General features: G+C 38.0%; 1 protein-coding gene across 1 annotated transcript in view; it reads left to right on the top strand.

Annotated features, from left to right (window-relative positions):
* CCDC148 (coiled-coil domain containing 148) overlaps positions 1-15,914 on the top strand; it is a gene marked incomplete at its 5' end in the record, with an annotated part of 281,923 nt that overhangs the window by 85,119 nt on the left and 180,890 nt on the right. The window contains 2 exon segments of the mRNA XM_082630314.1: positions 11,530-11,592; positions 12,523-12,644. Of these exon segments, the coding sequence (XP_082486440.1) occupies positions 11,530-11,592; positions 12,523-12,644 (185 nt within the window).

Below are 15,914 nucleotides of genomic sequence, written 5' to 3'. Positions count from 1 at the left end.
GTCAGCTCCGACAGTCATCTTGAAATTAGTCATGCAGTAGTCTGATCAGTATCATCTTGATTGTTTTAATTACAGCTAATCTTCAGTCACAGGATCAATTTGTTCCCATTTCCTTGAGGCCAGTTCTCACAATTGAGGCAGCTTATGTCATGGCTTATGTCTGGTCATCATGTAGTTAAATTCTTCCACCTGGTGGGAGTTTCAGTATCTACAAAACAGCTCAAAGGATATGGCTCAGAATATTATCTATAGCCCTTGAAGAGGAACTAAATGTCCTTGACTTTGTTTAATGACTAAGCTATTATTATTTTGTCCTGTTTCATTGCTTTCCTTTGCTTCTGCATTTTCTCATTTGTCTGATTAAATTTATTCTTTGGCTAAAGTTTTTCTGCAGACAAGAGGCAGGCAGAGGACATGGGGTAGGGGGTTATTCTGTCATGGGAAGGCCCCATAGGGTCTTGCTCCATTTCACTTTAATTCCCAACTAAGTATTAATAAGTACTTGCAAGCATGCATAAACCCAGCTGGAAACCCCATAGGTAGCTGTCCTCAAGGGAGCTACTTCACCTTTGAGGAAAAATTTCCCATTATCAATTGGGAGCCTAATTTATTTATTTTATTTTTATTTATTTATTTATTTATTTGTAAGAAAAGCATCCTGAGTACAGTCATTTTTAATTTTTTCCAAGACAGACTTTCTGGATATGTAGGAGCCAAAGTTCTGTTACAGTTCTTTTTTTTTTTTTTTTGTAACATCTTTATTGGAGTATAATTACTTTACAATGGTGTGTTAGTTTCTGCTGTATAACGCAGTGAATCAGCTATACATATACATATATCCCCATGTCCCTTCCCCCTTGAGTCTCCCTCCCCCTCTCCCTATCCCACCCCTCTAGGTGGTCACAAAGCACCAAGCTGATCTCCCTGTGCTATGCGGCTGCTATCCACTAGCTATCTATTTTACATTTGGTAGTGTATATACCTCGATGCCACTCTCTCACTTCGTCCCAGGTTACCTTTCCCCCTCCCCATGTCCACAAGTCCATTCTCTACATCTGCATCTTTATTCCTGTCCTGCCCCTAGGTTCTTCAGAACCATTTTCTTTTTAGATACCATATATATGTGTTAGCATACAGTATGTGGTTTTCTCTTTCTGACTTACTTCACTCTGTATGACAGACTCTAGGTCCATCCACCTCACTACAAATAACTCAATTTCATTTCTTTTTATGGCTGAGTAATATGGGGAGCCTAATTTAGATATGAGCTATCATCTGAACAACTATCTGAGGACAGTGTGGTGGATTGAATGTGTGCTGCTTCTGAGTCTAGCTCCCCAAGGAGTTGCCCTTGCATCTATTCATTTTATGTGTCTCTGTTTCTACCTCCAGCAGTCTAAAACTGCTGTAGGTGCTCAGAGCACTGATGACCATTCTTTATCTCATGTGTCCCTAGAAGAGCAGTATTTACTTAATAGTTATAGTGGGGCTCCCCTGTAAGACCACTGTACATCATGAGGATTAATCTTAAGACGGTTCTGCTAGGTTCTCACCTGAGAACACCTTGTGGCTGGAATGAGCAAATGTGCCTTGTTCTTTGGAGATGAATAATTCAGTCTCTCATTTCACTAACAATATTTTGTTCAGATCAAATGTCAACTTTTTTTCTTTAATATAAGCCAAATTTAACAAAACCAGCCACCCGTGCTTTCCTGGGCCTCCTACCCAGATCGCCCTAGGTCTCTGCCTAGGAAATTCACCAGTACCCCCTAAGACTCCAAGTCCTTCATAAAAAAAGCTCAAATACAATTTTTATAATCATCATTTAAAAGCAATGAGACCTGGATATCAGGGGTATTCACTGGAACACCTGAGGAGTACTGAGAAGCTGGTGGGGCTCAGTGGATCCATGCTGGTTTCAAGTCTTCATTCGGCATAGACTCCAAGTGTTCTCTGGCATTTTTTTTCTGATACCCTGCCAACTACACCATGCATATGTCAATGAAAAAATAAATTAATAGTCAATCTAGATATAAAGTCGTATTCCTTGCCTCAACACCTTGTCTCCTGATTTATTGGCCTGTCGTGCAGCGAGCAGAATGAGCTTGGGCTCTGTAACAAGTTGTCAGGAGACCTTCAAGATGGCGGAGGAGTAAGATGTGGAGATCACCTTCCTCCCCACAAATATATCAGAAATACATCTACATGTGGAACAACTCCTACAGAACACCTACTGAATGCTGGCAGAAGACCTCAGACCTCCCAAAAGGCAAGAAACTCCCCACATACCTGGATAGGGCAAAAGAAGAAAGGAAAAACAGAGACAAAAGAATAGGGATGGTACCTGCACCTCTGGGAGGGAGCTGTGAAGGAGGAAAAGTTTCCACACACTAGGAAGCCTCTTCACTGGCAGAGATGGGGGGTGGCGGTGGGGGGGGAGGCTTTGGAGCCATGGAGGAGAGCGCAGCAACAGGGGTGCAGAGGGCAAAGTGGAGAGATTCCCACACAGAGGATCGGTGCCGACCAGCACTCAACAGCCCGAGAGGCTCGCCCCCCGGGGCGGGTGGGGGCTGGGAGCTGAGGCTCAGGCTTCAGAGGTCAGATTCCAGTGAGAGGACTGGGGTTGGCTGCGTGAACACAGCCTGAAGGGGACTAGTGCTCCACAGCTAGCTGGGAAGGAGTCCGGGTAAAAGTCTGGAACTGCCTAAGAGGCAAGAGACTTTTTCTTGCCACTTGGTTTCGTGGTACCTGAGGAGAGGGGATTCAGAGCGCCACCTAAACGAGCTCCAGAGACGGGTGCGAGCCACAGCTATCAGTGAGGACACAAGAGACAGGCATGAGACGCTAAGGCTGCTGCTGCAGCCACCAAGAAACCTGCGTGCAAGCACGGGTCACTCTCCACACCTCCCCTCCTGGGAGCCTGTGCAGCCTGCCGCTGCCAGGGTCTTGTGATCCAGGGACAAATTCCCCAGGAGAACACATGGTGCACCTCAGCCTGGTGCAATGTCATGCCGGCCTCTGTCGACAGAGGCTCGCCCCGCATTCCGTACCCCTCCCTCCCCCTGGCCTGAATGAGCCAGAGCCCACTAATCAGCTGTGACTTTAACCCCATCCTGTCTGGGCAGGAATAGATACCCTCAGGACACCTACATGCAGAGGCAGAGCCAATCCAAAGCTGAACCCAAGGAGCTGTGTGAACAAAGAAGAGAAAGAGAAATCTCTCCCAGCAGCCTCAGGAGCAGCAGATTAAATCTCCACAATCAACTTGATGTACCCTGCATCTGTGGAATACCTGAATAGACAACCAATCATCCCAAAATTGAGATGGTGGACTTTGGGAGCAACTGTAGACTTGGGGTTTGCTGTATGCGACTGACTAGTTTCTGCTTTTATGTTTATCTTAGTTTACTATTTAGAGTTTATTATCATTGGTAGATTTTTTTATTGATTTAGTTGCTCTTTTCCCTTTTATATATAGATAGATAGATAGATGTATATATTTTTTTCCTTTTTCTCTTTTTGTGAGTGTGTATTTGTATGCCTCCTTGGGTGATTTTGTCCATATAGCTTTGCTTTTGCCATTTGTCCTAGTGTTCTGTCTGTCCAGTATTTTTCTTGTTTTTTTTTTTTTTTTTAGTATAGTTTTTAGCGCTTGTTATCATTGGTGCATTTGTGTTTTGGTTTGGCTGCTCTCTTTCTTTATTTTTTTAAAATTTTTAATTTATTTTATTTTTAAGAATTTTCTTATTTTTTATTTTAATAACTATTTTTTTATTTTATTTTTTTCTTTCTTTCTTTTGTTTATTCTTCCTTTTCTTCTGATCCATGTGGCTGACAATATCTTGGTGCTCTGGCTGGGTGTCAGGCCTGTGCCTCTGAGGTAGGAGAGCCAAGTTCAGGACATTGGTCCACCAGGGACCTCCTGGCTCCACATAATATCAAATGGTGAAAGCTCTCCCAAGATCTCCATCTCAAGGCTAAGACCCAGCTACCCTCAATGACGAGCAAGCTCCAGTGCTGGACACCCCATGCCAAAAAACTAGCAAGACAGGAACACAACACAACCCATTAGCAGAGAGGCCACCCAAAATCATAATAAGGGCATAGACACCACAAAACACACCACCAGACTCAATCCTGCCCACCAGAAAGACAAGCTCCAGCCTCATCCACCAGAACACAGGCACTAGTCCCCTCTATCAGGAAGCCCACACAACCCACTGTGCCAAATGTAGCCACGGGGGGCAGACAGCAAAAACAATGGGAACTACGAACCTGCAGCCTGCAAAAAGTAGACCCCAAACACAGTAAGTTAAGCAAAATGAGAAGACAGAGAAACACACAGCAGATGAAAGAGCAAGGTAAAAACCCACCAGACCAAACAAATGAAGAGGAAATAAACAGTATACCTGAAAAGAATTCAGAGTAATGATAGTAAAATAATCCAAAATCTTGGAAATAGAATGGAGAAAATACAAGAAATATTTAACAAGGACCTAGAGGAACTAAAGAGCAAACAAAAAATGATGAACAACAAAATAAATGAAATTAAAAATTCTCTAGAAGGAATCAGTAGCAGAATAACTGAGCCAGAAGAACGGATAAGTGACCTGGAAAATAAAAGAGTGTAAATAACTACTGCAGAGCAGAATAAAGAAAAAAGAATGAAAACAATTGAGGATAGTCTTGGAGACCTCTGGGACAACATTAAATGCACCAACATTCGAATTATAGGGGTCCCAGAAGAAGAAGAGAAAAAGAAAGGGACTAAGAAAGTATTTGAAGAGATTATAGTTGAAAACTTCCCTAATATGGGAAAGGAAATAGTCCATCAAGTCCAGGAAGCGCAGAGAATCCCATACAGGATAAATCCAAGGAGAAACATGCCAAGACACATATTAATCAAACTATCCACAATTAAATACAAAGGAAAAGTATTAAAAGCAGCAAGGGAAAAATGACAAATAACATACAAGGTAATTCCCATAAGGTTAACAGCTGATCTTTCAGCAGAACCTCTGCAAGCCAGAAGGGAGTGGCAGGACATATTTAAAGTGATGAAAAGGAAAAGCCTACAACCGAGATTACTCTACCCAGCAAAGATCTCATTCAGATTAGACGGAGAAATTAACACTATTACAGACAAGCAAAAGCTAAGAATTCAGCACCAAAAAACCAGCTTTACAACACATGCTAAAGGAACTTCTCTAGGCAGGAAATACAAAAGAAGGAAAAGACCTACAAAAACAAACCCAAAACAATTAAGAAAATGGTAATAGGAACATACATATCGATAATTACCTTAAATGTAAATGGATTAAATGCTGCAACCAAAAGACATAGACTGGCTGAATGGATACAAAAGCAAGATGCATATATATGCTGTCTACAAGACACCCACTTCAGACCTAGGGACACATACAGACTGAAAGTGAGGGGATGGAAAAAGATATTCCATGTAAATGGAAATCAAAAGAAACCTGGAGTAGCACTTCTCATATCAGACAAAATAGACTTTAAAATAAAGACTAATACAAGAGACAAAGAAGGACACTATATAATGATCAAGGGAGCGATTCAAGAGGAAGATATAACAATTGTAAATAAATCCAAAATAGGAGCACCTCAGTACATAAGGCAAATGCTAACAGCCATAAAAGGGGAAATCAACAGTAACACAATCATAGTAGGGGACTTTAACACCCCACTTTCACGAATGGACAGATCATCCAAAATGAAAATAAATAAGGAAATACAAGCTTTAAATGATACATTAAACAAGATGGACTTAATTGATACTTATAGGACATTCCATCCCAAAACAACAGAATACACTTTCTTCTCAGGGCTCATGGAACATTCTCCAGGATAGATCATATCCTGGGTCACAAATCAAGCCTTGGTAAATTTAAGAAAATTGGAATCGTATCAAGTATCTTCCAACCACCACGCTATGAGACTAGATATCAATTACATTTAAAAATCTGTAAAAAATACAGACACATGGAGGCTAAACAATACACTACTTAATAACCAAGAGATCACTGAAGAAATCAAAAAATACCTAGAAACAAATGACCATGAATACACGACGACCCAAAACCTATGGTATGCAGCAAAAGCCATTCTAAGAGGGAAGTTTATAGCAATACAATCCTACCTCAAGAAACAAGAAACATCTCAAATAAAGAACCTAACTTTACACCTAAAGCAATTAGGGAAAGAACAACAACAACAACAACAAAAAAATCTCCAAAGTTAGCAGAAGGAAAGAAATCATAAAGATCAGATCAGAAATAAATGAAAAATAAATTAAGGAAACGATAGCAAAGATCAATAAAACTAAAAGCTGGTTCTTTGAGAAGATAAAGAAAATTGATAAACCATTAGGCAGACTCATCAAGAAAAAAAGGTAGAAGACTTAAATCAACAGAATTAGAAATGAAAAAGGAGGAGTAACAACTGACACTGCAGAAATACAAAAGATCATGAGAGATTACTACAAGCAACTCTATGCCAATAAATTGGACAACCTCAAAGAAATGGACAAATTTTTAGAAAAGCACAACCTTCAGAGACTGAACCAGGAAGATATAGAAAATATAAACAAACAAATCACAAGCACTGAAATTGAGACCGTGATTAAAAATCTTCCAATGAACAAAGCCCAGGAACAGACGGCTTCACAGGCAAATTCTATCAAACATTTAGAGAAGAGCTAACACTTATCCTTCTCAAACTCTTCGAAAGTATAGCAGAGGGAGGAACACTCCCAAAGTCATTCTAGAGGCCACCATCACCCTGATACCCAAACCAGGCAAAGATGTCACAAAGAAAGAAAACTACAGACCAATATCACTGATGAACATAGATGCAAAAGTCCTCAACAAAATACTAGCAAACAGAATCCAACAGCACATTTAAAGGATCATGCACCATGATCAAGTGGTGTGTATCCCAGGAATGCAAGGATTTTTCAATATATGCAAGTCAGTCAATGTGATACACCATATTAACAAATTGAAGGATAAAAACCATATGATCATCTCAAGAGATGCAGAAAAAGCTTTTGACAAAATTCAACACCCATTATGATAAAAACCCTTCAGAAAGTAGGCATAGAGGGAACTTTCCTCAACATAATAAATGCCATATATGACAAGGCCCTATATGACAAACCCACAGCCAACATCATTCTCAATGGTGAAAAACTGAAACCATTTCCACTAAGATCAGGAGCAATACAAGGTTGCACACTCTCACCACTATTATTCAACATAGTTTTGGAAATTTTAGCCACAGCAATCAGAGAAGAAAAAGAAATAAAAGGAATCTAAATTGGAAAAGAAGAAGTAAAGCTGTCATTGTTTGCAGATGACATGATACTATACACACAGAATCCTAAAGATGCTCCCAGAAAATTACTAGAGCTAATCAATGAATTTGGTAAAGTAGCAGAATCCAAAATTAATGCATAGAAATCTCTTGAATTCCTATACACAAATGATGAAAAATCTGAGAGAAATTAAGGAAACACTCCCATTTACCACTGCAACAAAAAGAATAAAATACCTAGGAATAAACCTACCTATGGAGACAAAAGACCTGTATGCAGAAAACTATAAGACACTGATGAAAGAAATTAAGGATGATTCAAACAAATGGAGAGATATACCATGCTCTTGGTTTGGAAGAATGAACACTGTGAAAATGACTATACTACCCAAAGCAATCTACAGATTCAATGCAATCCCTATCAAACTACCAGTGACATTTTTCACAGGACCAGAACAAAAAACTTTACAATTTTTTGTAAAGCCAAAGCAATGTTTAGAAAGAGAAATGGAGTTCTAGGAATCAGGCTCCTGGACTTCGGATTATACTACAAAGCTACAGTAATCAAGACAGTATGATACTGGCACAAAAACAGAAATATAGATCTGTGGAATAGGATAGAAAGCCCAAAGATAAACCCATGCACATATGGTCACCTTAATTTTGATAAAGGAGGCAGGAATATACAATGGAGAAAAGACAGCCTCTTCAATAAGTTGTGCTGGGAAAACTGGACAGCTACATGTAGAAGACTGAAATTATAACACTCCCTTATACCATACACAAAAATAAACTCAAAGTGGATTAAAGACTTAAATGTAAGGCCAGACACTATCAAACTCTTAGAGGAAAACATAGGCAGAACACTCTATGACATAAATTACAGTAAGATCCTTTTGACCCACCTCCTAGAGAAATGGAAATAAAAGCAAAAATAAACAAATGTGACCTAATGAAACTTAAAAGGTTTTGCACAGCGAAGGAAGCCATAAACAAGAGGAAAAGATAACCTTAGAATGGGAGAAAATATTTGCAAATGAAGCAACTGACCAAGGATTAATCTCTAAAATATACAAGCAGGTCATGGAGCTTAATATCAAACAAACAAAAAATCCAATCCAAAAATGAGCAGAAGATCTAAGTCGACATTTCTCCAAAGAAGATATACAGATGGCCAAAAAACACATGAAAGGATGCTCAACATCACTAATCATTAGAGAAATGCAAATCAAAAGTACAATGAGTTATCATCTCACACCATTGAGAATGGCCAGGATCAGAAAATCTACAAACAATAAATGCTGGAGAGGGTGTGGGGAAAAGGGAACCCTCCTGCACTGTTGGTGGGAATATAAATTGATACAGCCACTATGGAGAACAGTATGGAGGTTCCTTAAAAATATAAAAATAGAACTATCATATGACCCAGCAATCCCACTACTGGGCACATACCCTGAGAAAACCATAATTCAAAAAGAGTTATGTACCACAATGTTCATTGCAGCTCTATTTACAAGAGCCAGGACAAGTAAGCAACCTAAGTGTCCATCGACAGATGAATGGATAAAGAAGATGTGGCACATATATACCGTGAAATATTACTCGGCCATAAAGGGAAATGAAATTGAGTTATTTGTAGTGAGGTGGATGGACATAGAATCTGTCATACAGAGTGAAGTAAGTCAGAAAGAGAAAATCAAATACCGTATACTAACACATGTATATATGGAATCTAAAAAAAAAAAATGGTTTTGAGGAACCTAGGGGCAGAACAGGAATAAAGACACAGATGTTGAGAATGGACTTGAGGACACGGGGAGGCGGAAGGATAAGCTGGGATGAAGTGAGAGAGTGGTATGGACATATATACACTATGAAATGTAAAATTGATAGCTAGTGGGAAGCAGCCACATAGCACAGGGAGATCAGCTCGGTGCTTTGTGACCACCTAGAGGGGTGAGATAGGGAAGGTGGGAAGGAGAAGCAAGAGGGAGGAGATATGGGGATATATGTATATGTATAGCTGATTCACTTTGTTATAAAGCAGAAACTAACACACCATTGTAAAGCAATGATACTCCAATAAATATGTTAAAAAATTCCGTCAATCTAGAAATAAATGGACAATTTTATTTGAGCCATCCTGAAGATTATTACCTGGAGACAGTCTTTCAGATAGCTCTGAGGGCTGTTCCATCAGTTAGAGGTCAAAGCCAGTTATATAAGTTTCTGAGACAAAGGGTTATAAGTCAAATGACAGATTACACAATCCAGATCTGTGCTTACAAAGCTAATAGTGGGTCATCATAACCCATTAAAGGATTAAGGAGAAAGGGGATCTCCTGAGGAGGTCTGGTTAATGCAGATGCACAGTACACTCTAAAGGGGAGGGAAGAGGCCCAAGCAGGCAGATGAAAATTTTGTTTAAATTTTTTTTGTCTTACTCTCAGATATAAATTTTATTTCATCAAGATCATAGTTAAGTTTGAACAATATAGTGTTGGGGAAGAAGAATTTTCCTCTACTGTTCTAGGTTCTTCTGGTTGTTCTAATAATTAAATTGACATGAGACAGATTAACAGGGGAAAATCACATTAAAGTTTAATAGCTTGTGTACATGGGCAAGTCCCAGGAAAACTGAGTAAGTCGCCAAAATGACCAAAGCCCTCACCTTAAATACTAGCGGGAACTGCAAGTGGGAAGGCCTTGAAGCAGGATGAACTTGGTATGTTTGAGAAATAGAAAGACCAGTGTGGTTGGAATGTGTGAATGAGATGAGGGTAGAGAGATGATTGAAGGCAAGATCACCCAGGGCCTTATAGGCCATTTAAAAAAGTTTGGATACTATCTTAAAGGGTATGGGTACAATTGAAGGGATTCAACAAGGTCAGATTAGAGCTTTTAAGAGGTTACTTGGGCTGCTGTTTGGAGAATGCACTGTAAGGGTACAAAGAAGAATGCCTCTGTCATCTGGGCTGGAGGTGATGGGGGCTTGAGGCAGTGCAGGTGGACAGATTAGATGTGCAAAATCTTCCAGAGTGAAAAAGAATCTTAATGGATAGGATATGGGTATGAGTAGAAAGCAGATGGTATGAGGATTGTCAGTATTATCAAAGGCTTAAAACAAGAGACCCTATAGAAATTACACACTGAGGTTTATCCCTATATTCCTAAAGCTGGTGAGCAATCTCCATGATTCTTGGTAACTTGGCAGAGTTTCTGAAAAGTATGGACTTGTGTGACTTTTTCTTCCATTTAAGAAGATTTAGGTTACTGCAAAGGCTACTAGACACGATCAGTTCAACCTAGTAGATATGGAACGAAAATGTACGAAAAATGTGTACTGTTATTTAAAGAACCACTTGACTAGTATCTTGCCCTGGGGGTGCCATAAAAAGATGTCAGTTCAGCTTGGTGCTGCTCAGGTTGGGTTCTTAGGAAGGAGATGCTGAGGCAGAGTTTGGGGTGCTAGATATTTATCAGGGATCCATACCTGTGAAAGGAAGAAGGGAGAAGCAAGATTGGGCAAATAAAAGTCAGTTTCAATGCCGGTCCAACAAAGTGTGGGTCGACCCCGAAGGGAACTCTGGAGCAAATATTGCCCATCAGAGTGACCTGCATTAAGCCCAAACTGCTGGGTCTTTACATCCTTGCCTCACTCTGTCATTGGGTATAGGCTACCCCAGGAATGGTGTGCCTTTGGGCGAGGCTGTTCTCTGCAGCTGAGTCCAACCCTGAAGCTGGTGACAGGTAAACATCAAATGCTTTCTAGAAGTGGATGGCACATCCCCATATCCACCACAAGTACTGCATTGCTGAAGAGAAGTAGTAAGTAATTTGGCTAGCTGATGTATTCTTTAATTTACGTATTTGTTTCCTCTCGAGATCTCAAGATAAAACATACACAATTTTTTAATCACAAAATATTTACCAGTCACTGGGACAATCCAAGAGAGGGTAACTAAGAGATAAGAGATTGGTTGGAGAAACCAAGATCAGGAAAAGCACAAAGAGAAAAAACTAATGGAAGGAGGCTTCTAGGAGCAAGGAGAAACAAATTTTAATAAAATACATGGAGTTATGGCATCTGGTCCTGGACCTTATTTCAAAAATCACTACAATGAACATATCTTTAAAACAGTTTTTTAAATTATATTGTAAAATGTTATTAGCTCTATTTTGTTCCCTTGACAGATATGGAAAACATGGATAAAAGAGACCGACCATTCATGACAGTTGAGAAAAATGATACCTCAGGTATTTTTTCTACTTCTAAGCCCGTTGTATGATTTATGGTGGATTATTGGTGATATAAAATTGGAATGTTGATTTTCAAAAGTTTAATAATGGAAGGTTCATTTTTTGGTCACATTGAAGATTTCTCCAGTTCCCTTACAATAGTCAGGCCAACCATTCTTTCCTGTGCTTGTCCTTAAATCATTTGGAAGCTTCTTGCAGTCACGTGATCCATGATATACTTAATAAATCTTAATTGCCTTACATCGCACAGGTGAATTTTTCACATCATTGAGGCAATGATACTTGAATTACCCAAATTTTTATACTTCACACTACTTGGGCTTAGAGTGTCCTCTACCTATGTTTTACTTTATCAAAATAGTTAGGATCAAACTAAACTAGGATATTTTATATGCTTGGATGGAGAATGGCTGCCCAAACATTTTGTATCATTTTAATTTTATCTGGCCTATTAAATTTTTTAGGTTTCAGTTTCAACCTTTTTTCGTATTTAATTGAAATCAATTTTTCTAAGTTAAAAATGCAGCTATGACTTTAAAAATTCTATTTACTTAATTTGATTCATAAGAATGTGATACTTAAATATTCACAGTTGATGACTAATACATTTTAAATAAAAAGAATGGTCACACTTTGTAACTTGACAATATAATTTTCTAAGATTCTCAATGTACTAACTTAAATGGAAGTATTCCTTTTATGCCCTTTTAGAAGTAATTTTATGCAAGGAATATAGTGGTAATATTTTTTAAATTTCCAGAAACTGAGGTTCAAATATACTACGAATATTGCAATATGTTACTTCTCATATTTGCTTTAAAATCTTTAAAAATAAGACCTGAAGTCAACATGTTGCCATAACTCTATTTTGACTTCCAATAACATAATACTATTTCTTTGTCATTTTCTGTTTTTGATGAAAAACAGGTAATCTGGTATTTCATATGAAAAATGAAATGAGAAGCACCAAGTATAAACCAGTAGACTATCAACAATTGCATGCATTAACCGAAGCAAAAAAATTAGCTTCTGCCTCTACGGAGCTAAAGGTTAGAAGTTGTATGTGTGTGTGTGTGTATGTGTGTGTGTGTGTGTGTGTGTGTGTGTTTTCTAGTTTTGGAAAATTGAATTGCTAGAAAGTAAAATGGTAGTTACAATGAAATGTGAAAATAAATAACATTCTAAATAGTTTTTAGAATCTTCCAACTATTGTTAATAGTGAATAGCAACATTTTTTTTTCCTATTTATTTTTTTGGCTGTGTTGGGTCTTCGTTGCTGCATGTGCACTTTATTTGTGGCAAGCGGGGGCTACTCTTCGTTGCGGTGCACGGGCTTCTCATTGCGGTGGCTCCTCTTGTTATGGAACACAGGCTCTAGGTGCATGGGCTTCAGTAGTTGCAGCACACAGGCTCAGTAGTTGTGGCTTGAGGGCTCAGTAGTTATGACTTGTGGGCTCTAGAGCGCAGGCTCAGTAGTTGTGGCGCACGGGCTTAGTTGCTCCACGGCATGTGGGATCTTCCTGAACCAGGGCACAAACCCGTGTCCCCCTGCACTGGCAGGCAGATTCTTAACCACTGCGCCACCAGGGAAGCCCTGTGAATAGCGACATTTATTGAATGCTCTCAGACACTGTGCTATGTAGTCTACATGCATTACTCATTTAATGTTCTTAACAACCCCATGAGGCCTGAATTCAACTTTATTTTTAGAAAGATAGCTATCTCATTAATTTTCAACAATTTCTAACATAATCTAAAAGAAATAAAAATTGCTAGTATGTGCTAGCGATGGATTATCATCTAATTTAAAGCTCCTTCTGCAACACCATACAAAGTATGCCCCCAGGTGCCTCTCTTTTCTCAAATTCCCTTTTTGCCCTGATCTAAGCAGAGGTGAGCCTCGACTAGATTTGAAAGAGGTTTATGTGCAAGTGATTGTGCACAGTATTTTAGGACCACGGATGGGTTTAGGATTATTCAGGCAGTATGTTTCCCTCTTATGCAAATAATAGAGTACATTATAAACAGCATTTTTATTGCTTGGTTAAATTTAAAAATCTGGTTTAGCAAAGCAACATATTAAGCAATTTACAAGCTTTCATGTGTATTTAATATTTTTGTGTTATATTAGTTTTACATAGCTTTTTATTGTTAATATCTTCTTAAAAAGGCAACTCTCATGATTTCAAGGCACATTTGATACCCTATTCTGGGGAAATTACCATATATTCATGAGCTATGTCCCCTCAAACTAAGGAGACCACTTAAAAAGTAGGGCATTATTTGTTTGTTTCAGATATAGCTTTAAAATAATTTAATGTTATTCAAAGAAATTTTATGGCAAAATCACTTACATAACTATCATCCTAATAAAACTATTTTCATACTTCTGACTTCTGTGCTGATCTGTTTTATATATACCATCTATACACATATGTATTGATACATATAATAAATTATGTGCCTTGAATATATAATGGTGAACAACATATAACACCTACCTACCCTCATGGGGTGTACTATTTGCAGGAGAGAGGGAGGAGAGAAGCCAGTGTTTATCAAATAAGCCCTGAAATAAAATTATATTAAGTATAAACTCCAATAAAAAAGGCTGTCTGGTGTATAATAACAGGACTTGATCCTAACTGGGTGGGAAGGCTTTTCTAAGGAAGTGACATTGTAATTGGAAGCTCAAGGACAATAAGAATTAGCCGAACAAAAACAGGAGTGATGAGTACTTCAAATAGAAAAAGATGCATATCTTATCACATTCCAATTTTTGGATATTTAGGTTGTATCCAAGTTTGTGATATTGGAAATCATGTTTCCGTAAATATCTTCATGCATAGACACTTTATGTGGATAAATTCCCGTGATTGGGATGTCTGGGCCAAAAAGCATGAATGTTTTTTAGTTCTCTCCCAAAGTACTGTTGTAGTAAAGCTGCCACTACAAACATTTTGTCTACACCCTTTTCAGTATTGGAATGTGTACAGTTGACTCTTGAGCAATGCGAGGGTTAGGGGTGCTGACCATCTATTGGAAGAAAATCTGTGTATAATTTATAGTTAGCCCTCCTAGTCAGCCCTCTGAATCCAAGGTTGCTCTATATCTATGGCTCTACATCCTCAGATTTAACCAGCGGATTGTGTGATACTGTAGTATTTAGTGAAAAAAATGCACGTATAAGTGGACCCATGCAGTTCAAACCTGTGTTGTTCAAGGTTGACTATACATATATGTTCATATATATATTCCAAATATTACCTATATATCTGTTCATCCATCTGTCTGTCCATCTGTCCCTCCATCTATTCCTCTATCCAGATGCACATTTTGGATGAATGGGGAATCGTTGAATGTTAAAATCAATATTTGGTCAAAGTGAATTTCTCTTTGATGATAGGATTTCTATCAAAGAATAAACATATTTAAAATTTTATATTATTAATGTGGTTTTTTGAGTTTGACATTAAGTTCAGGGACAATAATTTCTTAGCACTGTCAGCTATCTATATTGCTTCTCTGGTCACTGTGTTATACATTTATGAGGTTAAATGGATGATCACTCTCAACTGACATTTTAAATGACATCAATAACCTTTTTGTTCACAGAATACCATTCATGAAGAAGCTTTTTAGTTATATATTTTCTAGAAATAATTTGGTACCTGGGATTCATAGCTTGGCAAATCTCAAAAAATCTCTTGCCATCAACTACTGAAAATGGTTCACAGTCTGTAGCAATCATTTTGACAAGCTTTTTGCTTCCATTTTTAGTCTCCATAGATTCATAATAATAAATAATTGTCCTTTTAAAGCATTTTTGTAATATCCGTTGTTTTGAATTTAGTCAGTGAGAACAAAATGTGTCCTGGATACCTCATCATTTTCAAATAGTCTTCTTTCCTTTATACAATCTTCATTTTTTATTGTATCTAGTTTGAGGAAGATTTATTGGGAATGTCATTTTCATGATTTTTGGACTCTTCCCATCTCATTTAATTTAGAGATATCAACTTGACATTTTGCTTTTAATTTATTCTTGTAAGATGTGAACAATTCCCAAATAGGGCTTTTTCTTGAAAGACACATGGCTTAAATGGAATCAGATAACTGAAAATTAAATACAATTCTTAAAATTTATTTTGTTTAATGTTATGAATGCTAATATATCAAACAGCCCACACCAACTGGAATTATGATAAAATTGTCTCTGTTTCTTATACTATTGTTTAACATTTTATGAAATATGTGTTGACTGAAGAATAATATTTTATTCTTTTTTTTTTTTTTTTTTTTTTTTGCGGTACGCAGGC

The sequence above is a fragment of the Mesoplodon mirus genome (genome assembly GCF_964341445.2).
Source record: "Mesoplodon mirus genome assembly, chromosome: 8".
Classification (NCBI taxonomy): Eukaryota; Metazoa; Chordata; class Mammalia; order Artiodactyla; family Ziphiidae; genus Mesoplodon; species Mesoplodon mirus.
This window is presented reverse-complemented; position numbering and strand designations above follow the sequence as displayed.